Source organism: Ostrea edulis, chromosome 2, assembly GCF_947568905.1.
Source record: "Ostrea edulis chromosome 2, xbOstEdul1.1, whole genome shotgun sequence".
NCBI lineage: Eukaryota > Metazoa > Mollusca > Bivalvia > Ostreida > Ostreidae > Ostrea > Ostrea edulis.
In genome coordinates this window covers 31,253,829-31,279,199 of record NC_079165.1, presented here as the reverse complement: position 1 = coordinate 31,279,199, position 25,371 = coordinate 31,253,829, and the positions used below count along the sequence as shown (strand labels likewise).

General features: G+C 35.8%; 1 protein-coding gene across 1 annotated transcript; it reads right to left on the bottom strand.

The window, feature by feature from the left end:
• Positions 1-515: 515 nt before the first annotated feature.
• On the bottom strand, positions 516-23,917 carry LOC125678087 (uncharacterized). Its single transcript, XM_048916206.2, has 20 exons — positions 23,854-23,917; positions 19,113-19,165; positions 16,518-16,835; positions 15,475-15,744; positions 15,106-15,320; positions 14,470-14,575; positions 14,046-14,366; positions 13,664-13,960; positions 13,273-13,389; positions 13,135-13,159; positions 12,369-12,421; positions 12,248-12,278; positions 9,086-9,153; positions 7,189-7,204; positions 4,445-4,515; positions 4,289-4,313; positions 3,884-4,011; positions 3,715-3,742; positions 3,534-3,613; positions 516-3,324 (listed from the first exon to the last, which is right to left on the bottom strand). Exons 2-20 carry the CDS (start codon positions 19,159-19,161, stop codon positions 3,251-3,253), a joined length of 2,292 nt encoding a protein of 763 aa, XP_048772163.1. The 5' UTR covers positions 19,162-19,165; positions 23,854-23,917; the 3' UTR covers positions 516-3,250.
• Between the last annotated feature and the right edge of the window lie 1,454 nt (positions 23,918-25,371).

Here is a 25,371-nt window from a genome sequence, read left to right as displayed (position 1 = left end):
GCAGTGAAAATCTGTCGATGATTTCCATTATTTCGTGTTTTGCACAGACAGTCAAAAATTGACAATGTGTTTTCCCCTAAATAATATTGGAATTTAGATTGCTCCGAAAAGAAACATTTCAATCTTCAGGAGAATTAAATGTACACAGTATGCTGACAATGTATACTGCCGTTTTGGAGAAGTCCATTTCCCCTGTTAATCAGACAATGGAATGTAATAGTGGCCACTCTGACACGTAACTAAATTTCTGCTGGACCATTAGAGAAACGTTGTATTAAGTATGTTGAATTGGTATATAGCCAGTCTGGAAATGTTGATTTTGTCTCAGTCAAAAGACATGGTGGTCATATTGGAATTTCAATCGTTCCAAAAACTATCAACACTTGTATAAAGTATACATGTATCTGGCGGATGAGTATGTATCCACTCCGAAAAAAGATTAAAACACCACAACACCAACAGATAGCTGACGCTAAAGAGGACAAAAGCGGTATCTTTAAAAATGATACAAATAATTAGTTATTAACAATTACCTTTATTGGAAATAAAAAAAGATGTTGATAACAAAACAAAAAAGGAACGAGTAGCATGCACGTAAAATATACAGACAAACTTTTAAAAGACTCCAAATACTTTAGTGCAAAACAGTCGGATGCAAAAATGTAGTTGATAAAATACATTGTCATTTACGCAAGTCAGATTTGCCTTCCTTTAGTATCACTATATAGAAAGACAAAACATGCATCTGTATATTCAAATAAAATATTTTTTTCACTGGGAAAAAAGATACATGTATGTACAATTATGAAAGCACTTACACAAAACATAAACATAATAATTCTATCTATATGGATATCTTCAATGAAGGGATTGGTTTTGATACATTAGAAATCAAATATGTAAGGTTAACCGGAGCACCTCAATAAAATTTTGGCGTTATGTTGACATTGCTGAAGCGTCGAATTATTGCTTTGTTACTTTTTGACATTGCGTGCTAGTAACCGGAACGTTGTGAAGAAAAATGAACGCACGTTATGATAAATTGTCTGCGCAACGTATTGATGTATACACAATGGATGTAAAATAAAAGATTTTATGCTATTTACGTATGCATTGTTTTGAAATTTACCGCTGTGAAATTGACAGATCAGCTATAGCTGACTACACTCGATAGCAGTTGCCCCCGTTATCGCTGGCGGATGAAGGGCAAAAAATGCTCTCAGTGAAACACAGATCTTCCTATGTAGGCTAATGGAAAAATAAAGATGAATGTATAACGTAAATATTCCGTTTTGAAGTATGTGCAGTCTAATTTTTAGAAAAATCTTTTTTAAACGGGATAAGTGATTACCTTGTGATGGGCGTTACTTATATGGTCGTTTTTCAGAGATTTGCGCACTATCACCAATAGCATTGTACAACGCACAACCTTTCGCGTCTTATGCACGCTATTTTAATGGATTCCGTATTTAAAGCACATTTGAGCGTACATAGTGTATGAAAAAGGTGCTATATAAATATGGTATTATTATTTATAGTCAGTCTTCCTATTCCACTTGACATAACCATGCCATTTTAAAGACACCTGACTTCATCTTTTTATTAATTTTGCATTTTGATTCTTTGAACAAGTATTAAAGCTGTACACGAAATTTCATGAATTTTCGTTGATCTTTGTCCAAAAATTCACTGCGGCAACATTTTTGGTTTTTAAAGTACTTTCAAGAATTCCTAATAATTTTCTTATGCAATTTCAAGTTATGCTCCGGTTATCTCAACCTATGATATGAATACCAATATATAACAATATGTATTTCGTTACCGATCAAAATGCAATAAATTGTGGAAAGTTATCTTACAAGAAAATATGTATATACAATAACAAATGATGAAATTAAAAACAATTTAGATTTGTTGATTTCCTCAAGTAACAATAGTAGAACATGAGTGACAAACAAGAATACACAATTTCCGAGTTCTCCAATATTTGTTACTCTTTCACGAGCTCTTACGAAGAGTGGGGCGTATGATACATTTTCATATACACACTTACCACACCAATCGTACCTTGGCTAAAGGATCATTACCAGCTGCTATAGAACCACTTGAACTGTAGGAAAACAGGACTTACGACTAATTGCAATTCGCCATCTTTTTTGTTAGAAGTATCGATCGTATCGAAAAGGAAATAAATTGTGATCACATTTAATGTTATGTCTTATTTCAAACAATTTTTTTCTTGATTTGGTCATATCATCCGCTGCTATAAATAAAATCCACGCCTTCATAACTTGTATTTTCATCTACATCACCAGTCTATAATATACGTACATGAACATTGAAGATACCGAACAGTGATCAACCTCATAGAAATCAGATAAATACAAAATTAAGATTATGACAAACATAGATCCGTGGACACACCAGAAGTAGGATGCCTAGGGGGAATAATCACCATTTGTTGACCGGTCACACCCACTATGAGCCCTATATCTTGATCAGGTAAACGGAGAAAGTTATAGTTAATATCAGAATATAAAAGTAACGGTATAACAATTGTTATGAAACACGTCAAACAGCATTCGACCTAACGACAGGGTCTATTTGCAAACAATATTATAACGACTATAAAATTTACAAAATACTGACTTCAGACTAGACTTTTGAAACCCCTCTAACATCAATTTATTTGTCAGTAGCTTGCCTTGACTTAAAACTTCATCATTTACAGAACATACTCTCGTGTATCGAATCAATGAGATATAGACAGCATATGTAGATGATAATGGAATATGGCTACATAATATGGAAAATTGACGATGGGGAAGCTGAAGTCATCACGTTTGTAATAAAGTTAATACATCATGTGTCCACCCAAGAGTTTGATAGAATACTGAATGTACCTTCATCACGTAAGAGCTGGTATCTCGGAAATTGCGTTTCACACACGTCTTCTCTTTCGATAATTGTACCTAATCGTTCACAATTACATATTTTGATCAAGTGATACTGCACTTAATGTTGGAGTAGTTATCAAGAATAACATCTACATAAAGCATCAATCGAGAATACTGTATTGTGTCTTCATCTTTAATGGATAAACTTGAAATCATCGAACACATTTCAATCGTGAATAAAGGAAAGAGTTACACAAAGTTTAAAAGTTTGTTTTATCTGGTAAATAAACCATTTTAAACACACACCACATTTTTTCTATTATCCGAGCTGATAAACCAACGGAAACAAGAAGTCACTTCCGAACGTACTTTTTGGGGTGTTTAACTCCGCTGTTGCCACCATTCTGAACTTCCGGATTTTTCTTACCTTCATAAGATATGAAAAATGGTTAGTAATCGGCCTCATATTTCAGATGAAATTTTTTGACATTATGCTTTATTTTCAGATTCGTTTGATAGAATCCATGCTTCCCCATTTCGTATGAAAGACAAATCACTTTCTTAGAAAAAATAATAATTAAAGTATGATGTGTATTGGTTTAAATCATTCAGTTTCTAAAACAGTGTTCAACGTACCATCTTTAGCATCCATAGAAACATAGTGAGTGAATTCACAGTCTTCGCTGACGGTTTGGTTTGGAAGTTTAAGCAGCAAGCTGGATTGACAAAGTGTATAATAATATACCCCTTTACCTCGCTCTGGTGTAAATAACTTATTTTGAAAAAATTACAGAAAGCCCATCTTAAAGATCCTTACCTTGGATACATATTTGACTTCGGGATATCTATTGAACAGAAGATAATTATCCAAAAATCGTTAACATAATGGCTTACAATGATCGATAATAGTACTATATTTTGATAATTTGTCGTTTTGAAATGCACTTAAAATTGAAGTCTTATTTCATTCGTCAAATAAATATTACCTGCTGTCTTTCCCATCTCCATGTACTCATTTCTTGGAGTGGTGTCAGGAGTTACCATGGTTTGATTAGCGTTATGAGTTTCCCGGGATGGGAGGTTTGGCACACTGCCAGTGTTCATTGGAATACCACTGTACAATATAATATAATTTTCACCATCCTGTTGTAAATCATTGAACTTTTCTCTCTACATTTATGAAAATCATTTTGAAAAAAGAATAATATACCGGTAAGCATTTACAAACATTTTTTATCAATACTATGAAATACACTAGAAATGGAAGGAAGGAAATTTACGGTAAATTCATGTTGACTTTGTTAAATAAATTGGAAATAGAATTCGTTACGCAGATAAGGTGAATTATGGAATAGGATAAATATTTTGCAGGTCTCTAGAAATGTATGTACCTATTTAATAGGAATATTCCAACATCTGAAATAAAACAAAATTGTATACATTGGTATATGAAAGTGGACATACTTTCTTTTAACATACTCGTTTATGTTGATAAACAAAAACAATGCTAAACAATATCTGAGAAACAAATAATTGTAAAACCTTACTGTGATTTCGTTGGGCAGCCACTTTCATGACGGTAGGGTCATCTACACTTGCATATTCATTCCCATCCAAACTGCATAAACGTTAAAGAAAATAACAACAAAAATCTATGAAATCATATCATTCATACTTTTTTTTTTTAGTAGTTAACGAACATTTTCTAGTATATTAAGGAATAAAAGTAGTGAAATTGAAGATAGAGAAAATCATCACTCTGACAGAGTACTACAGGTTGTACACGAAGGATATTTTTCTCTGAACCTATATTCCTCAAGGAACATATCTTACAACCTATCATGGGGTTAAATGCTATCGGATTTGTTTCATACCGATTGTTAGGCCATTCTTGGCACACTAATTTTGACTATGGATAACTCCGTTTACCTGATCAAGATATAGGGCTCACGGCGGGTTTAACCGGTCGACACGGGATTCTTACTCCTCCTAGGCACCTGATCCCACCTCTGGTATATCCAGGGGTCCGTGTTTGCCCAACACTTTATTTTGTATTGCTTATAGGAGTTATGAGATTGATTACCGTTCGCTATCTTCACCGTTCTTAATAATATTACTGAAAGTTTAGGAATTCTAATATTGACTGACGATCATCTTAAACCGTTAATGTTATTTTCTTGACCGGAAGTGGTGGTATGATTCTGTAATCTAGTAACTTCGAGGACGTAGTCGGTTACGCCTCGGTTGATAATGGTTTTCTCGGGTTGAAAATTTTCAATGTTACCCTCAACTACATGCAATATTTATGGAATACTACTCAGTGTTTAGATTTTTCTATATAATATGTACTTATTTCTGGATTATTTAAGGAATTACTTTAATTCTGGGGCAAGTTATACGAGTATAACCTGGTTTGGGTCAGTTCACACTTTATAATCCGCGAAGGGGATTATGAAAAAGCGTACACTGAAAACAAAGAATAAAATAATTTGAAACAAATCGTATGATTTGCGTTGAAGAAAAGTTACTTATTAGTTAACATAGTATGTGGAATATTATATAAAATGTATGATACACTCTAATAAAAATCACATTTTTAAAAATGTGGAGGAGTTTTATATACATTGCATGTCGCTGTAAATTTAAATCCGATAAAAATATTGAAAATCGAACAGAAAATGTTGATAACTGTGAAAGCTATGTGAGGCATGTTCATATTTTACAATTAACGGTTTAAGATGATCGTCAGTCAATATTAGAATTCCTAAACTTTCAGTAATATTATTAAGAACGGTGAAGATAGCGAACGGTAATCAATCTCATAACTCCTATAAGCAATACAAAATAAAGTGTTGGGCAAACACGGACCCCTGGATACACCAGAGGTGGGATCAGGTGCCTAGGAGGAGTAAGTATCCCCTGTTGACCGGTCACACCCGCCGTGAGCCCTATATCCTGATCAGGTAAACGGAGTTATCCGTAGTCAAAATCAGTGTGCCAAGAACGACCTAACAATCGGTATGAAACACGTCGGACAGCATTTGACCCAATGCGAGGTTGTATTGACGAACTAGATCGTTATAACGACCATAGAATTTACAAAATGCTGACTTCAATCGAGACTGTTGAAACCCCTGTACCATCAACTTGTTTGTCAGTAGCTTACCTCGATTTAAAAACTGACTGTACGCAGAAGAAGCTCTTGCATATAGAATCAGTTGAGATATATATACACCATATACAGGTGATAATGGAGTATTGCTACATAAATATGGGAAGTTGACGATGAACAAACTCGAATGCCCATAACGGATGTGCAAAATTGGTTGAAAATATTCCAGTAATGCAGGAGAAGTTGTAAATAAGAAATGTTTATAACATCAACGACGATAACGATACACAATGGGCATAGTTTGATCGTTCATTGTGGCCTATGAATCGGAGGAGCGAAAAAAGATCTCACAGAGAGAGAGAGAGAGAGAGAGAGAGAGAGAGAGAGAGAGGAACGAAAACAAAATGTCAGAGAGACGTAAGAATTTGGCAGCGGAAAGGGGTATCGGGTCCCATTTGAGAATTTATCACTCATACAGAGACGTCACCAGATGAAGTGCCACAGACCATACCAGAGAAGGTTCTTTCTCGAGCAAACGGCTACCGTGACACATATCCGAAAACCCGTGACTTTTACTTCCAATACCGAGCGCTTGCCGAATGAACATTACCACAATGTTAGACTTCTTAGGCTTGGCAACAGGATTGAAAATTTTCGCATTTAAAAGTTAACTGGAGAGAGAGGGGGAGTAATTTTTCTATCAATTTGCACAAACGGGTTTCCTATTTTATTTTGATACTACCACGGCAATTGAATCATTATAAAAGAGAAGAAAAGAATATCTAATCTGTTATTTTATTTTCTGGGATGGAGAATCCCAGTTGCAAAGCTCGATTTGAAGAGTTCTCCTACCTACTTAATTTGCACCATCAACACTATACAGAACTGGAATTTCCTCTCTACTTGTAATACGTGTTTGTCAATCAAGGGATTTCTAGCTGTTTGGCCCGATATGATTTTATTAAACATTTTTTAAACATTGACAATTTCATTGTACAAAGAAACAGAAAAATATTGCATAGTTAAGCAAAGTAGAATGCATGCTGCTTTCAACTGCTGATAGAGTTAGGAGTTACAACTGTTTGTTAGAAAAAAAAAATAGGTTTAGCACAGAAATTGAACAGATTGGAAATATTCAAATGAGAAGCGGAATAGACATAAAAGTAAATTATCACTTACTTTGATTGACACGAGGCTATAAAATGTAACAGCATAGTCAGTTATTGATTTATAGATTATTGATTATAATGCTACTTCCCTATTCATATCTAGAATCTACATTGTGTTTCGAGGTAACATCCTGGAGTTATGTTTGCGGAGGACACGTTATATTGTTATACATTTGAATAAGATGAAACACAAATATATCTCTTTAGTTTTTTTTTTATAGCTATAGTTTGGACAAATCCTGCAAAAAAACAAAACAAACCCAAACCCAAACGTGTTAGAAAATATTGACATGATTGTTACAGTTAGTCATATGTCCACTGTCGCCGTAAAAAAAAAAGTTGAACATAAAAGTCCCATAACTCCTGTAAAATTTGTAGAATCAAAATTGCGGTGGAATGTGATCAACTACATATTGTGACTAACAATACAAAATTTGAACAAAATCCGTCGATTGGTTCCTGAGGAGTTGCGTCACCAAAGTGTTCCTATAGTGTAGAAGGTACAAATTCAACTAAGTTCCATAACTCCTGTAAAGTTTGTCGAATCAAAATGGCGGCGCAATTTGATCAACTATACATACTGTATATGTTGACTAAGAATCCTACAAAATTTGAAAAAAATCCGTTGAATGGTTTCGAAGGCTGCACAAAGTCAAGTGGGACGGATGGACACACGGCACGGACATCGGTGTTTCTATGCAAACTTCTGTAGTGCGGCGGGGGACAAAAAAAATCAACTTTGAGTTCAGAATGTCTGTAATGATAACATACATGAGTTATCTACTAGTAAGTAGCAACCACAATACTAAGTTTGATCTCTCAAGATACTGAGCAGACATTTACAACTAACCAGTCATAGGGTCATGACCTTTGACCTAAAACAACTAGGGTATCAGTTTACAAAGTTTTTATGTCTGTCAAAAATTGGTTCTGAAGATCCCAAAATCCATAGGAGTAATTTACTCTATGGTAAACCAATATAACAAGTTTAATGTCAGTGAAGCAGAGGGTTCTAAAGATGAAAATGAGAAGATAACGAACAGTGATCATTCTCATAATGCCTACTAAGAATACAATATTAAGAGTAGGGCAAACATGGACCCCGAGACACGTGAGAGATAGGGTGAGGTGCCTAAGAGGAGCAAGCATTCCCTGTTGACCGTCCACGCCCGCCGTGAGACCTATATCTTGACCAGATACACGGGATAACCCGCAGCCAAAACCAGCACACAAAAGGCGTTCCAACGACGGCACGAAACACGTCCGATGGCATTCAACCAATTGACAGGATGCATTCGCAAATCAGACCGTCACAGCGACCATAGAATCCATAAAATGTCAAAGCCAAACGAGACTATAGAAATCTATGCAACATCAACCCACCTGGTAGCAGTCTACATTGTACCTCGATTCAGAAACCGATCATACACAGACTACACCTGTGGGAATCGAATCAGTCGAGATACACAAAGTTTAAAACACAGAGGCCACATTGGCACATTGCTGCACAAATAGAGAAGCCGAAGCCACCTGCCTCCCACAAATCTGAGCTGCCAGTTTGCCGCTAACATCCATGCCCGAGAAAACATCCATATTTGTGTAAGAGAATGAGTGAGAGAGAATACCTTTTTCACTTTATCGTTTTCAAACTTTATACTGATACTATCACGGCATTTGAATCATGATGAAATAGAATTAAACAATATCTATTCATCATACTGTAATCTGTAATTTTTATAGCATGAAAACATTGATGAATTTTAAATCTAAAATATTCAAGTGCTTTCGGATATAAATGATCTTCAGAGTGCTCAAGAGGAATATTCTATACTTGGTTAATTTAACAACAAGGCTAGATTAGGTGCATCACAAGGAATTGGTAAACGATCATGTTTCAAACTACTTACGTGATTTTGATTGCTGTGAGGTCAGGCATTGTGGTGTCAGGTAAGTGTCAGTGGAAAAGTACAGTGTTCTAGCAAAAGAAAGAAAGTACATTGAGGTTCATATGGGCGATTGAGGTTCTTATGAGCGATTGAGGTCCCTATGGGCGTACTTTTCATAAGATAGGGAATACATCTACGCACTCTATTAATCTTTCAATCAATAATCATACAATATTAATTAGAACTAAAACGAATGACCGAATAGTAAATCGAGAATATTCAAATGGAAATTTAATATTCCAATATTCTACCACTAGTCTAATACCGGCACACACGTTCATACAACGCTGTAAACTTTGCGGCATCTTGTCACGATGGAAAACACAAATTGGGTGTGGGATCATTTCTCTTCCAATGAGAGCAAATTACGCGGTACTACTTTCATCTGATCAAACATCTAAAAGTGGAAATCCCGCCATGGTAAAGTGGAAATCCCGCCATGGTATGTAAAATTACCCCCATTTCTGTTTGTTTACCAACTCAGTTCCGTTACGCTACAACTGCAATATTATTATTTACACTGTCAATTTTCCGGGACTATTTTCCCCTACCTCTAATGACACTGCCACAGGCTTTCCAAACTACTCTCGAGTTAAAATTGAAAGCGAAAATAGTATAACACTATGCCGAGACAAAAATTCCGGATTGATGAATGTACATTTTATGTTGTTTGAAATGCGACATAAAACATTGGTACCAAGTCACCATGATTAATGGTATGCAATACGCAAGTTCCGAGTTACCCAAAAGTTATTTCCCTTTGTCGAACTCTTTCGCATTTTATGACGTATGGTGGGTACACAATGTATACATAATATTGTAGACTGGCATTGTACATAACGATTACGTACGATTAATGTAATAAAAGGGTAACTTTTGTTTATATCAATCACTGGTATGCATATTCTGGCCATATCAAACATAATTTGTTTGAATAAGATCAAATTGGCTATTGAATCATTATTCGTTTCCTCTTCTACATGAGTGACGCTTTCATCAAAGAAAGATGGCAATTAACAATATTTGTTTGAGCCATTTTGTTATCCAATACTCATAAACTCACTAAAGTTGCCTTTTCCCTGAGATAGGATGATCTCGGAAACTCTGGATATCATCTTTTAAGAAATAATACAACGATAGTAATTAGCAAATGTACCCACTGTCATCATATTTTAAGTCATAATTTACGGAAGAGTTCGATAAAGGGAAATAACTCTTGGGGAACTCGGAACTTCCGTATTAGTTTAAATTTTCGTTGTTCATACAGTTGACTCACGTAAGGTTTTTTTTTTCAGGGATAAAATAGTCTTCATCAAAGCTCTATAAATTTTTAATTCAATTCACGAATATGTAACATGTGTTCTAAATGTCTAATAACCATAATTATAACAAGAGGTCCATGGGCCACATCGCTCACCTGGACTCGTATTTAAAGATTTTTCCTATATATTCGCATGTAAAAATCAGATCCCTATTGTGGCCCCAACCTACTCCCGAGGCCATGAGTTTTTCAAAATTGAATCCGGACCATGGCAGGAAGCTTTCATGTAAATGTAAACTTTTCTAGCCCAGTGATTTTTCAGAAGAAGATTTTTAAAGATTTTCCCTATATATTTGTATGTGAAACTTTGATCCCCTATTGAGGCCATGATTTTAAAAACTTGAATCTGCACTATGTCAGGAAGCTTTCATGTACATTTCCACTTTCCTGGCCCAGTAGTTTTTGAGAAGATTTTTAAAGATTTTCCCTATATAAATTTATTTGTATGTAAAACTTTGATCCCCTATTGTGGCCCCATCCTACCCAAAGGGGCCATGTTTTTTTAAAAAAAACTTAAATCTGCACTATGTCAGGAAGTTTTCACGTAAATTTCAGCTCTTCTGGTCCAGTGGTTCTTGAAAAGAAGATTTTTAAATGACCCCACTCCATTTTTGCATTTCTGTGGATTATCTCCCCTTTGAAGTGGACACGGCCCTTCATTTGAACTAACTTGAATGCCCTTCACCCAAGGATGCTTTTCGCCAAGTTTGCTTATAACTGGCTCAGTGGTTCTGGAGAAGAAGTCGAAAATGTAAAAAGTTTACAGACAGACACACAGACATTGGACAGCAGACGATCAGAAAAGCTCACTTGAACAACAATTAAGAAAATTTGGTACTCCGTCATTGTGCGACGTACCGTTTCCCTAGTTTCGATCCAGTGCAAAAAGCATCAAATCTGGGTCTTTTCACAAAATACGTGGGTAGATATTCAAATAATCGTGCAAATGGAACACAAAAAACTCCCACAGATATAGCAGCGGAAAAATTCACCTACAATGTGATTGTTTATTATCATTGTTACTGTTTTATTTTTATTTTTAGATTTAATGTTCCGGAAAAGAGACCCGTTGTTAGCTTTAAAGTTTCATCATCTTACATGGCGAGCAAGGTCATCAGATGGATACGTGTCTTCATTTCCTAGGCATTCTTGTGAATTATCACCAGACGAACATTTTTTTCTTCATTCATCCAACTTCTCTTCGATAACCACGTTGTTATTGGCATCAACATTCACTATCTTACGTCCAAGGGATAATGCATAACCTTTCTTAGCATTCTGTAACCTTTGATGACGTTTTTTACTAATAAATCTTCCTGATTTTTTCCTTCTGAATGATTCTGGTGCCATAATTGTTTACATTGTTTACTGACCCCCTTTCCTGCTCTTAAAACACAGAGGAGTTCCAAACAACTATAAATGAGAAAACCAAAACCAACCAAATTTCTTTTTTACCATGGGAACTCTTCAGTGCTAAAGGTAGAAAAATTTGTTGATATCATCTGGCCTTAAGCTTGAAATGAGTATACATCTAATGAAAACAATGGCAATTAGAATGCCAAGCAATAAAACTACATCGATATATACTTACACATATACACACATGTAGTAACAAAACTATGGTGGTCGAAAAACAGTACTAAGGAACATTTTATTAATATTTCATATATAACGTCGACAAATATTCAAATATGAATAGAATAGGTCTCGAATTTTTGTTATTTGTTCTAGCTTTGCTATTGATACAATCTTTAATAAAATTCTTAATTTCTACTGTAACTACCTTGATAAATCGTATTTACCTTTCACCGTTTTTTTCTGAAGACTCTAAATCTGAAATTTAAATGATCAAATTATGAACAATATTTTACATATATATAATAAAGGTGTTGAAGCAATGTAAATTGAATATCAGCAGGTTACCATTGGTCACTCTTTGCATCGGACAATTGTTCCTTCCCAAGGGAACATTTTGTCTGTAAAAAGCAAAAAATATTTATCAGGATTAATTGATTGTATCTTGTTTAACGTTTTACTCATATGGAGACGCCACAGAAGACCGATGAAGGGCTTCAAATTTAGGCCTTTGATCGGCGCTTACGGTCATTGAACAGTGGGGGTTCTTTAGCGTGACACACCTACTGTGACACGGGGCATCCGTTCTTAAGGTCATCTCCGAGGACCCGTGACATTCACACCTGATGCCGAGCGTTTGGCGATGGAACTGTCACTACCTGTTTTAACGACTTGGGTCTGTCGCGGCCGGGATTCGAACCCCGGTCTTGATATTTTTCAGGAAAGAACATACAGAACTCATGATATTCAGATAAAACACGGACTTTTTTTTTTATGTCGGATTGTTTTAGAGACTGTTAAATTTGCCCAACTTTTAACCAGTCTCTTGAAACTAGCAGTCTTTACTCAAGTCTCAGAATTAATCTATCTATAGTGATGAACTTTATCTCATACACTTAACGTCTCCATATGAGTGAAATATTCTCGAGAGGGACGTTTAACAATATTCAATAAATCAATCATACAATTACTTTAAGTGCCCTTTGTTCAACTTTTCCTTTTACGTTAGTTATCAATAAAATAGAAAAATCAATATACCTTCCTATTTGAAAGCAAAAATTAAAGTGTAGGCCTATTACTTTCCTGATGATTAAATTTTCAAAATGTTTTTTACCTTTCTAGCGAGAAGGGGCTTTTGTCTGTATAAGAACAAATAAATCATTATTACAAAATAAATTCTTGACTTAAGGAATGCATTCGCTTGAACAGAAATTTAAGACTAATTTTCCAAAATATAAAAACAAGTTATCACTTTTCCGATCCTTTCTGCGATTCCGGGCAATCAGAATGAATACAAGGATACTCAGAAGTCCCACACAACCAACAACAATAGTAATGATAGTCGTTTCTGATATCCGCCGTGGATTGGCTGAAAGGAGTCATTAATATGAAATTATAGTAAGCTAACATGGAGAAGACGAATAAAGTCAACCAGATCTTAATACTGTTTTTCTCTGTTATGGATTATCTAAAGGTAAGTCTTGTATTGAAAAAACATTCCCGATTGTGTGAGTCAACAGTCTTACGACTTTCCCATTTTACATTCTATTTCTTTCTCATGGTATTTAATCTAATAAAGGATGAAATCATAAATGCTATTAGATTTGTTTCTTCAATGAACACAGATGCAAGAAACAACATACCTTGCGAAGGTTTTTGTTTGTCCGTTTTTATTTTGAATGTGGAACTGCAGTTTCTGCCCACAACATTTGTTGTACACAGCTGAACGATATACTCTTTGTTCAATGAAAGATTAGTCAACCAATATTTGTAAATTGTTTCATTTGATCCTGGAATGATATTGACAATGTCGTCTCCAGTATGATATTTAAGAATAACTTCATATGTCATGTCCAGATCTGGACTGGTAGCTTCCCACTCAAGGAAAGCAGAGGCCCCATGTTCTTTGAAATGAAGATTGAAAGGTCTACTCGGAAAATCTACAAAACCAAACATAGATCATGAAAAAATACCCGTAATGAATGTTAAGTGCAAATATATCCTCTTCAGAAAGGGTTTTCTTACCGTGTCCTTGAACCAAGAAGCTATGAGTTACTCTTCCCATGGAATTCTCTGCTATCAACTGGTAACGTGTGCTGAACCTGTGACTTATCTTGCCAAAATCCATTTCCAAGGTAGTTCCATTCATTTTAAATACTTCATCATTGATGGTAATATCTACTGGCCCTAAGGTTTCCGTTGTTATGAACTGGGCAGTGATTTCTCCCGGCGAAGAGTTGATAAAACAATGTACCTCTGGATGGCCCAAACTTTTAAACTGTATTTTTAATGTTTTTCCAACCTGGCCATGGTACTCATCTTTGGATCTTGAAATCTTAGGAATAGCTGAAGTTTCCAAACGCACAACGTACGAGCAATACATATATACAATCATTTTCACAAAATTATCGAAATGTAGCATAATATCAATAACTACTTAAGACGTTACCTTTCACGACCACTTCAACTTGACCACTTTGTTTGACCTTTCCATCCAAATTCGAAATTCCATTCCCCATTAAGCACACGTAAATTCCGGTGTCGTTAAAAAAAACCTATTTCAAAGGTGAAAAATACGAATAGTGATCAATCTCATAACTCCTATAAGCAATACAAAATAGATAGTTGGGCAAACACGGAACTTTGGATACACCAGAAATGGGATCAGGTGTCTAGGAGGAGTAAGCACCCCCTGTCAACTGGTCACACCCGCCGTGAGCATTATATCTTGATCAGGTTAACTGAGTTATCCGTAGTCAAAATTAGTGTACCAAGAACTGTCTAACAATCGATATGAAACAAGTCAGACAGCATTTGACCCAATGATAGGTTGCATTGGCAAACTAGATTGTTATAACGACCATATAATTTGCGAAATGCTGACTTTGAACGCGACTGCTGAAACTCCTTCACCATCAACCTGCGTGTCAGTAGCCTACCTCGATTTCAAAACTGATCATATACAGAATTAGGATGTAAATCAGTAACGCCTGGTGTTATAGAAATATGCTTGATAATAAAATTTCAAGTAGTGCTTATCGTCCAACAGGACACAAGTAAATTTAGTCTTGTGAAAGTTACTCACCGGATTCAAGGTTAGAGTATATTTTTTGACAGAAGGGATAGTTGGGTGGGTGTCAGAAGCTAGTTCTTTTATTAACTGATTGCCTATCCAGTGCTGCCAGTAGAGGTCGATGTAATTTCTGGGATACCCATCTACTAAAATCTCACAGGCAAGCGACACAGCTCTGGTTCCTTCATTGACGGTAGTGTTATCACTTGGTTTAAGTGTAGGTGGATCTAAGAAATCCATTAAAATATAATATGGTCAAGCAATGAAACATGCATTTAGGAATGTCATTTTTTACAACAAATATGTCAGCTACGAATTGTAAAGATACAAAACATTGTTTACAGAATAGATATATAATTAGAATTTTATTTTTTAACTTACATTCAACGATCAAATCTACTGTATTTGAGGCGGTGTAGGTTCCCTTAAAGGTAACAGTTACGTTACAGGTGTAATTTCCTGCAGATGATCTGGAGACATTCTGTAAACTCAGAACTAAGGGCCGAGTTTGAGCTGACCATTGCATGACAATATTGTCGTGTTCCCAGGTAGTGTTGTATATCGGTGCACCAGTAAATGTACACGGAATGGAAATGTTGGAACCCTCTATGATGGTATAGGTATTTCGTTGTGTGAGTATGACAGGTTTATCTATAGCAAAAAATAATTTTATCTAACACCACCACTAATTCTGTCGCAGTCTATAGCCACGTCCCGTACCATTTTAAAACGAAATGCGCATTGATATGAAGATTTCCTTACACTCACACATTTATGATCATAAAAAAGTAAGCATGGTTGAATTGCACATATAGAAAAATGATATTTCTGATCATTCCTAGCATTGGAGGCATTTTATGGAACTTACTTACAAACAATACAACTTCTGATAATCGTAAAATGCTGTTGACACACGCATAGCAGAATCATTACAAGATATTTTTACGCTGTATAATAATAATACGCATTTCCCATTTATTTTGTGAATTCGCCCACCCATTGAATGCTTTGGGCGATATCATTAATAGTCGTAGGAAAATACGTGCTTCTGTGACAGCTCTTTAACAATACTTCGATAGAAGACGATTTGTGTTTGGCATTTGATCATATCTATTAGTTTAGAATCGAAAATGTGCATGTGACGAATTATGCACGTTCAATTCTAAATTAACAAAAGACATCGTGATAAAGACATACATGTAGACACACTCAGAGGCCAAATGTGACTTTTCACTCCAATATTTCAATTAGAAATCCTTAGTAAAATAATGTTATAAAAAAAAATATTGAGTAAAATTAAAGCTCATCACAACAATAATATCAAAGATAGTTCAATTATTTTAAACTATCATTATATTTACTATGTCCCATAAGCCGTAGCCTAAATATACACTATGATACATTTGCCTTTCGTCCATCCATACCTGCTTGTAAACTGACGGTGGTGGTGCCGTGTTCCATAACACTCGAGATGCTGGAAGTACATCGCCATATTGTATTGTCTTGTGGCTTCATAATCCCATACGTTAGTGTGTTCCCATGACAAGCAATGCTGTAATCGGCCTGTCTATGAATTGGGACAGAACACGGTCCGTCATTGAATATGGCGAATTTGAAGCCAATTTCACCAGGAATGTTAAGAGTTGCAGACTCCCATGATGGTGGGAATGTACAATTGAAGTAAAGCGGTTTTCCATAAGTCACATTAGCGATTGGTGATGGCTGAACAAGGAGTATGCACTCTACAATTGAATAATGGTGGTAAGAATTTCTTCTTTTGTAGGATCTTACGAAACTGTACGATTCAAATTTTGTATGGTTGTCCGTATTTCGTACATGAATGACAGTTGCAAGGAAAATGCTGCATTGATCTAATAGTTGTACATATATATAACCATTACATTTCATAAGGTAAATGTAGCCTGTAGGAAGCAATAATTTACAAAGATTTCCTGTGTGAATTTGTAAAATACTATCTGTACACGCCTGAGAGGAGTAAATGCAGGATACATAGCCAGCATTCCTTATATTCTATGAAAGGGATTTAAAATCTGGATGCTGTCATAAGACAGTAATACCAGCAGGCTGGTGTTTGCCTTTAAATACATTCTCCGTCGTATTTGTGCAACTCGCCAAAATAGCTACCAAATAGCGTAATATCCTATACCATATATATTCTAGCTGAATATGTCGATCTCCATCGAGTACGTACTACATTTGGCAAGTGCCATGGGGTAATCCAAACAAGAGACCCATGGGCCACATTGCTCACCTGAGTCACCTTGGCCCATATCTGAAGACTTTCCATATATATTTGCATGTAAATCTTTGATCCCCTACTGTGGCCCCATCCTACCCCCGGGGGCCATGATTTAACAAACTTCAATCTGCACTATGTCAGAAAAATTTCATGTAAATATAAGTTTTTCTAGCTCAGTGGTTCTTGAGATTTTTCTTATATATTTGTATGTAAAAGTTTGATCCCCTATTGTGGCCCCATCCTACCCCCAGGGGCCATGTTTTTTTTAAAAACTTAAATCTGCACTATGTCAGAAAGCTTTCATGTAAATTTCAGCTCTTCTGGCCCAGTGGTTCTTGAGAAGATTTTTAAATGACCCCACCCTATTTTTGTGATTATTTCCCTTTGAAAGGGACATGACCCTTCATTTGAACAAACGTGAAAGCCCTTCACCAAAGAATGCTTTCGGCCAAGTTTGGTTGAAATTGGCCCAGTGGTTCTGGAGAAGAAGTCGAAAATGTAAAAAGTTTACAGACAGACGGACAGCTCAGGTGAGCTAAAAACTTTTTCATATTAGTTGAAATATAGTTAAAACAATTGCGGTCCTGACCCTTAAACCATATTATATATTCCTACAGCACGTGTGAAGATGCATTGAGTATTACATTATATGTTGGGCAAGTATCCCATGGTCATTCCAACCCCAATAATTCTAATTGTTTAAATATTTTTAAAATGGTTGAGATTCCAACCTTTACAGCAAATATATTTATGCCTCCTATGAGAAGAAACCGTCCAAGCAGTAACAAATAACCCAGCACTGTAATGCAGTTTTGTCGAATATGTGATTTATTGAATGACATAAGGTAAATTGTTAAGTAAAATGTATAAACAACCATTAAGGTGGATCACCTGAATAAACAATACCTGCTGAAACATGTACATAGGTGTCAGGTAAAGTGTGATCCCCCTTTGAGACTGACTAGAAAAATACATGTAGTGAAAGTACAAATACAAGTTATAATATTGTTTCTTGTTGCATATGACGCAATGCACCGAGCACCATGTTTTGTTACTCATTTATTAGCCCCTCAAGGTGACAAAGAAAATTTCGAAAACTTATTGCACATCTAAAGGACACCATCAATCATTTCCCAAAAGATGATTTGGCTACTGCAAAAAATGTAAGAAGGGTTCTGGGGAACGATGTTTTTTATTTACAGGAAAACGTCGTTTTGAACCTCCAATTGGCCCCAAGGGTGAAAATTAAAATTCTGAAAACCTATTGCACATCTACAGGACACCACCAATCATCTTCCAAAAGATGACTTGGCTGTAGTGTAAATTGTAAGAGGATTTCTGGGAACCATTTTTGTTTTGTTTCTTAATTGGAAAAAAGTTTTTCGACCTTCATTTGGGCCCTTAGGTGAAAATAAAAATTCCAAAACCTCATTGCAGATATACAGGACACCACCAATCATCTTCCATAAGATTATTTGGCTATTGCGTAAAATGTACAAGGAGTTCTGGAAACCTGGCTGTTTTTTTTGGTCCCCAGGGTAAAACTGAAAATTTAAAAAAAACCTACATCTGCAAGACACCACCTACCATATTCCAAAATATTAACTGGTTACTGCTTAATTAAAAACTAGGACGAGTTTGAGGAAGAAGAAAGTGTGACGAATGGGCGGACGGAAGTAACAGCAATATACCCGAACTTTCTTTAGAAAGTGCGAGTATAAATATAAAAACCAGTAGTAAATATTAACAAAACACTTACCAATACCTTCCGGAATAAACAGGAGGAAGATTCCAAAAATAACCATCATATTCCTGAAGTGAAATTAAAACATTTAGGTCAATACTTCCTGCATTTAATATTTTGCTCAAAATCTCCTAATCCATTTGGTATTTTCACATTTGAAACAGGATTTCCTAAATCACAAACACAATTTTAAACAAAAACTTTATTAAATAATTCCTTTATATGATTTGCAAAATTTAAGATTGTGTAAAAAATACCAATTTGTTTTCAAAGAATTATAATCTATAGCTGAATAATGTTGAACACATTTAGACTATTTATTCATTTGTTTGTTTCATTTAAGAATTTTTCACTTCTATCGAAACGGTAACTAATTATGGATCAATTACCACAAAATATCATTATTAATACAAATTACAATACAAATATATGATCTTCCGTATAATTTAATTAACTCGTCGTGTGTTAAATCGGTCGTGGTAACTTCGTAGTAGAGCGTTCGCTTGGTGACCGGGAGGTGATGAGTTCGAGACCCACTCTTTTCATGTCCGCGTCAAACCTTAAACGTAAACATAGGTAATGATTGTTCCTTTGCCAAAACATGAGAGTCATGGGTCTTTCCGATATGCCCTTAAAATGGGGGTTGGGGGTTGGAAGGGCTCGAGTCGTTGGCACATTAAAGAACCCTCACTGCTTCGGCCAAGAGTGCTAACCATAGGTCTAAATTTGTGGTACTTCACCAACAGCTGGTGACGTATCAATATGAATGAAATATTCTAGAAGGGAAGTAAAACAATCAAACAATCGTAATGAGAAGGTCAAGCAAATTGCTTGTACGTGTACGTGTGTATAATCGTACTCCGCTTGAACGTAGGCTACAGTTAGTAGAAACTGTACTATACTCAGCATTAGCATGTGACAATAATGAAGTCATTATATGGTATGTACAATGTACTTCATTCTCAAAATTTACTTTGTCGTCTTCGAATGTTATCAAGAAGGGCGCAAAAACCCAACTTAATTGTAGCCCTCGGATTTCAATAGATTTGTTTCTTCACAACATACAATCGAGACACTGTGTTGGGGTGTCTCCTCTCGTATGGCATCAAAACGCGTCGTGTTGCAGTAGGAATGTCTCTCAATCATGACGGACATGACGTCAGCTCCCTATGGTTGTGGCAACTATCCAAATGTGTTTCCTGTGCAAAGATAGTGCCGTGTACGTTTCTCTAATGAGTTGAGATTCACGCTTTACCGCTTAGATAGGCGTCGGTGTGTTTTTCGACGTCGCGTTGAACGTTATACCCATAACTGCATTATGATAGTGGAATGCCACAGGTTTTGGGGTGATAGTGTTATTGTTGAGGGCGCGATTCGCAGTGGCCGCAAAATCCGTTTTATAATGATTAAGGAGGAATAATCTGATATGGATGGAAAGTGGAAGATATGTACAATAATGTTCTGAAAGTGAAAAGTTTCAAATTCACCTAACGTAGTGGTGGTGGTGGGGGGGGGGGGGGGGGGGAATGCAGTCTTAGCAGGAAGTAATTTGAAAAGAGTAAAAACCCTTCTAGCTTCGAACGCACGAACTACAGTAGTTGATAGTTCAGGCAATTTTATAACCTGGGTTTGTTTAATATTAAATGACAGGGTAATGTAAAATTCAAGTAAATTTCCTAATTCTTGGGAAGTATTCCGGGATGAACATTGGTATTAATGTAGATCAATTATGCGCGAATATAACGGTATTAGAATACAGAGTAGAATTTTTTACCATTTGGTTTAATGCCAACTTGCATACATTATATTTAGAGTTATATATGTTTACTCTTTAATGAAAGGTGAAGATACTGAACAGTGATCAATCTCATAACTTCTATAAGCCATACAAAATAGATAGTTGGACAAACACGGACCCCTGGACACACCAGAGATGGGATCAGGTGCCTCGGAGGAGTAAGCATTCCCTGTCGACCGGTCACACCCACCGTGAGCCCTATATCTTGATCAGGTAAACGGAGTTATCCGCAGTCAAAATCAGTGTGCCAAGAACGGCTTAACAATCGGTATGAAACACGTCAGACAGCATTTGACCCAATGCGAGGTTGTATTGACGAACTAGATCGTTATAACGACCATAGAATTTGCGAAATGTTGACTTCAATCGAGACTGTTGAAACCCCTGTGCCATCAACTTGTTTGTCAGTAGCTTACCTCGATTTAAACTGACTATACGCAGAACAAGCTCTTGCATATCGAATCAGTTGAGAGATATAAACACCATATGCAGGTGATAATGGAATATTGCTACATAAATATGGGAAGTTGACGATGGAGAAGCTGAAATCATCCCGTTTGTCATACAGTTGAGTATAATTACAGTTGAATATAATTATTGAAAGTACATGTATCAATAAGTGCTAAACTCAACATGCTTTGAACATGATATATCCGTCATCATTATTGGATCACTTCTCATTGAGTATTTGTGTGGTGCTTGTGGAATTTTAGGCTTAATTTAATACATGTACTTTTTGAAAATGATGAGATATCATACAATGTATTTTTGAAAATTGCTTGATATTTTGTTAATGAACATTGGTATCGTGCACCGATTCCTTCCATTAGTCGGGTAAATTCAGACATTGGAATTTTACATTTTCCACACAACAGAAAGAAACGGCCTGAAAGAGAAGAAGAGAGAGGGGTGGGGGTGAAGGGGGGGGGGTGAAACATACTCTTCCCACCGAGGGATTTTCAGGAAATAAAGTTTTACTGATTAAAAAATAAGCGATAATTGTTTGTTTTTTTGTTTGTTTTTTTTTTTTTACAATTTAACAAACAATTACATGTATTGACAAGAGGGACACAGAACACCAACAGTGTAACGGTTTTACCGTGCAGGTATAACTGTAAAAGTTACTTATAATCAAACGAAGGACCTCAAAGTATTTCTTTTCTTAACAAAAGGGAAATGTTTACGATCATTCTATTTGCTAGATATCCAGGGTTTCTACAATAAATTGCGTTCTTTTTTAATTTCATGTGACTAATGGAGCAAACATGATCTTGCGGAAATTATTTACTAACTATGATATTGACATTACAGAACACTTTAAAAATCAAAGTACGGGTAAATTTTTCCCTGTTTATATGTTCCCCAAACAGAGTTTAGAAAGATCTTATTTTTAGATATATTCTCCGGTACTTTTTTGTCCGGGATTGTTCTCAGAAACGACACAACACCTTATACATGTATATCATTTGTAGATATGCAGAACGAATGTCATTTTGTCTGAAAGCGCATGCATGTGCATGACATTTTTTTTTTGTACACTACTTTCATAATTAGTCTAACATTTTTGTTTTTGAATAAAATCGTTTGCAATTTATATCGTAGGTATATATTGAGACCCAAAACCGATTGGCATAGTCAAAATTACCTATCTGCATGTCGATGCACATGTGCTTCATTTTGATTGGTTAAAATAAAAATGTCGGTAACTCTCTAATTAATAAAGCGAATGGGAGGATAATCACAACATGGTTAATAATAATAAAAAATGACAACGCGCATGCACGGGCTTTGTAGGTTTAATTTTTGAAGGACCATAACGTTTTTGTTTTTATTAAAGTCTTTTGAAGGTTGATATTTTGAGTGTACATGTATCTTGGTACTCCATCAAATTTACAATGGTCAAAATTACTGGCCCGCACATGTGCTGAATTATGATGGGACGATTTTAAAATTACCACATAACTTAGTCATAAGTGAAACAAACATACGAAATACATACAGAAGGTATATGATACAAATGTCCATTGAATGGCGTCAACAAAAGTGCCAAGTCATACTTACGTGCGCTTGTATGCACGTGCATTTGGTTTTCATTCATTTTTGGTACTAAAATGGCCATGTTTTTATTAAAGGTGCAGGTTTACAATATGAATACCTAATGAATGGTGTGAGTTACAGATGCTAAATGAAATTTGCATTCGTGTGAATATAGGCGTGCATTGTCATTTTAAACTTTTTTCGTCTGGTATAGATCTATATAACATTTTGAGATTTCAAAGAAATATTTTGAAATGTATGTGACGGATGTATTTTTAGACTCTCCATTTAAGTAGCATCGTCAAATGACTTGCACACACACGCAAACAATTTATATGTAGATTGGCCAATGCATGTATTTGAATAACCCGTAAGTCTCTTATAAATGAAAAAATGGAATGATATTGACATCACAGGTACATACCATAAAAACTTAGAATGTAAGATGACTGGTTGTGCTGAAGCACAATGGGATCACTTTTTAAATGGGGGATATTATCTACCCTCCATAACGATCCCGGTTACAATTAGAACTAACTATATTTTATTTCAGATGGTTTTAAAACCTTCTCCGCAATAGGACGTTTACTTCGCGCATTTGGGGGGGGTGGGGGGGTGGGTGGGTATTAGTTGTTTATGAATGGTAATCAATATTAAGTCGTACATCACAAAATTATCATTTTTACGCATTAGATAAACGGTTTTACAGGGGATAGCTTACTTTCAAATTTGATTAAATGCAATACACACGAGCATGTGAAGCACTGTTAATTAAAAACAAATTCGACTCAAAGTTTATGAATAAATATTAATTACATTTAATGTATTTTAAAAAAAAGCATTATTGTTACATCTGTAATATTACATATGATATGGAGCAGTCGATATTATGAGACAGACGAATATAGAGAGATTTCTTACCAGAACTTGAGCCCGAATAAAACACAAAACGAGACTGCCCTTCCATGACTTACTCTGTTTTTGTATAAGTTTAACGGGAAATAATTAATTTTCAAACACAAAAAAAGACCAATAGGGAAGACTTCCATTTCAACAAGTTCATTCGAGCGCAAGGCTCTTAACACAGAAAGCTTTATAATGAAAACAGGTGCATTATTTTAGTGTATTGGTAATGGTGGTATTTTTGTCATTGGTAGTATGTATAAGTCAGTGTCGAGATTATAGCTGATTTGACTTTGTAATACCATGACATCAGCCGGTCCAAGTCCACTGTCTTGCGGTCATTTCTGAATAATGATCGTAAATTGCTTTTTCTTTTTCATGCTAGAAAGGGGCATTGGTCATTTCTTGCATCCAATGAAGCATCACTGCTGGCCTACCCTTTGAATAACCAACCTTTAAATTACTGAATCAATTTATGCTTTCCTGCAACTTTATGTAAACACATAGCATACGATTGTTCCAGCTGGAATATTGCTAAATTTAACATTATTGCCAAACCATACGTAACTTTCAGGAAGAAGAGTTCTCATGCATCTGTTGATTTTGAATGTTTCAAAGAATTGTTTGTGAAATAAGCACGAGATAAGTATTACAGTAGGTCCTTGGCCGTGTCAATCCCAAAACATAGAAATAGGTGGTGGCTGCTCCGTCACCAAACGCCAGGCAGTTAAAAGCGAGTCGCGGGTCCTTCGAATGATACCTTTAAAACTGAGGTCCCGTGTTGCAGAAAGTATGATAATATCAATGATGTTTCAATGCCTATTACATTGAAAATGTCCCAAACATTCGGAAATTGGTGTATAAAAATGCCGGAGAGGGTTTATGGTTAAGTAGAATGTATCTGGAAAAGGTGCAATATATTTCAAGCATAGGCAGGTAGTATACGTCCATTATTTGGCATGCATTGATTAAGCCTCAAAATAGAAAATAGTTTTATTTTCTGTCAGTGTAAGATAAAATGGTCTCGCGGTGACAATTCATCCAGCCCTCTAAAAAGGCCTTCTACAGAGATTCCAAAATAAATATGGCTCGTGGAGAGAACCAAACATAGATTTAACAGAGCTTTTGAATAAGAATTGATATGACACATGACTTGAGGGGAGATTTTAAAGATGTTTGTCTCGACGTCCTTTGTCATTTCAATATGTATGCTATGTTTCTTCTCGATAGATGACCAAGTTTACAGGAACTTTAAAAAGAGGCCCATGAACCATATCGCTCACCTGAGTCATCTTGGTTCTGCCATTCTTCAGCTTTTGTGATTTTTATAAGATTGTTTAAAATGATTTTTTATTCCCATGAAAACATTTTGACTCCATATTGCGGTCTCAAAGGATCACGTTCCGTGGGGATCCGGGTTAGAATAGGTCCTCAGTACTCCCTTGCTTGACGTAAGAGGCGACTAAATGGGGCGGTCCTTCGGATGAGACCGTAAAAACCGAGGTCCCGTGTCACAGCAGATGTGGCACAATAAAG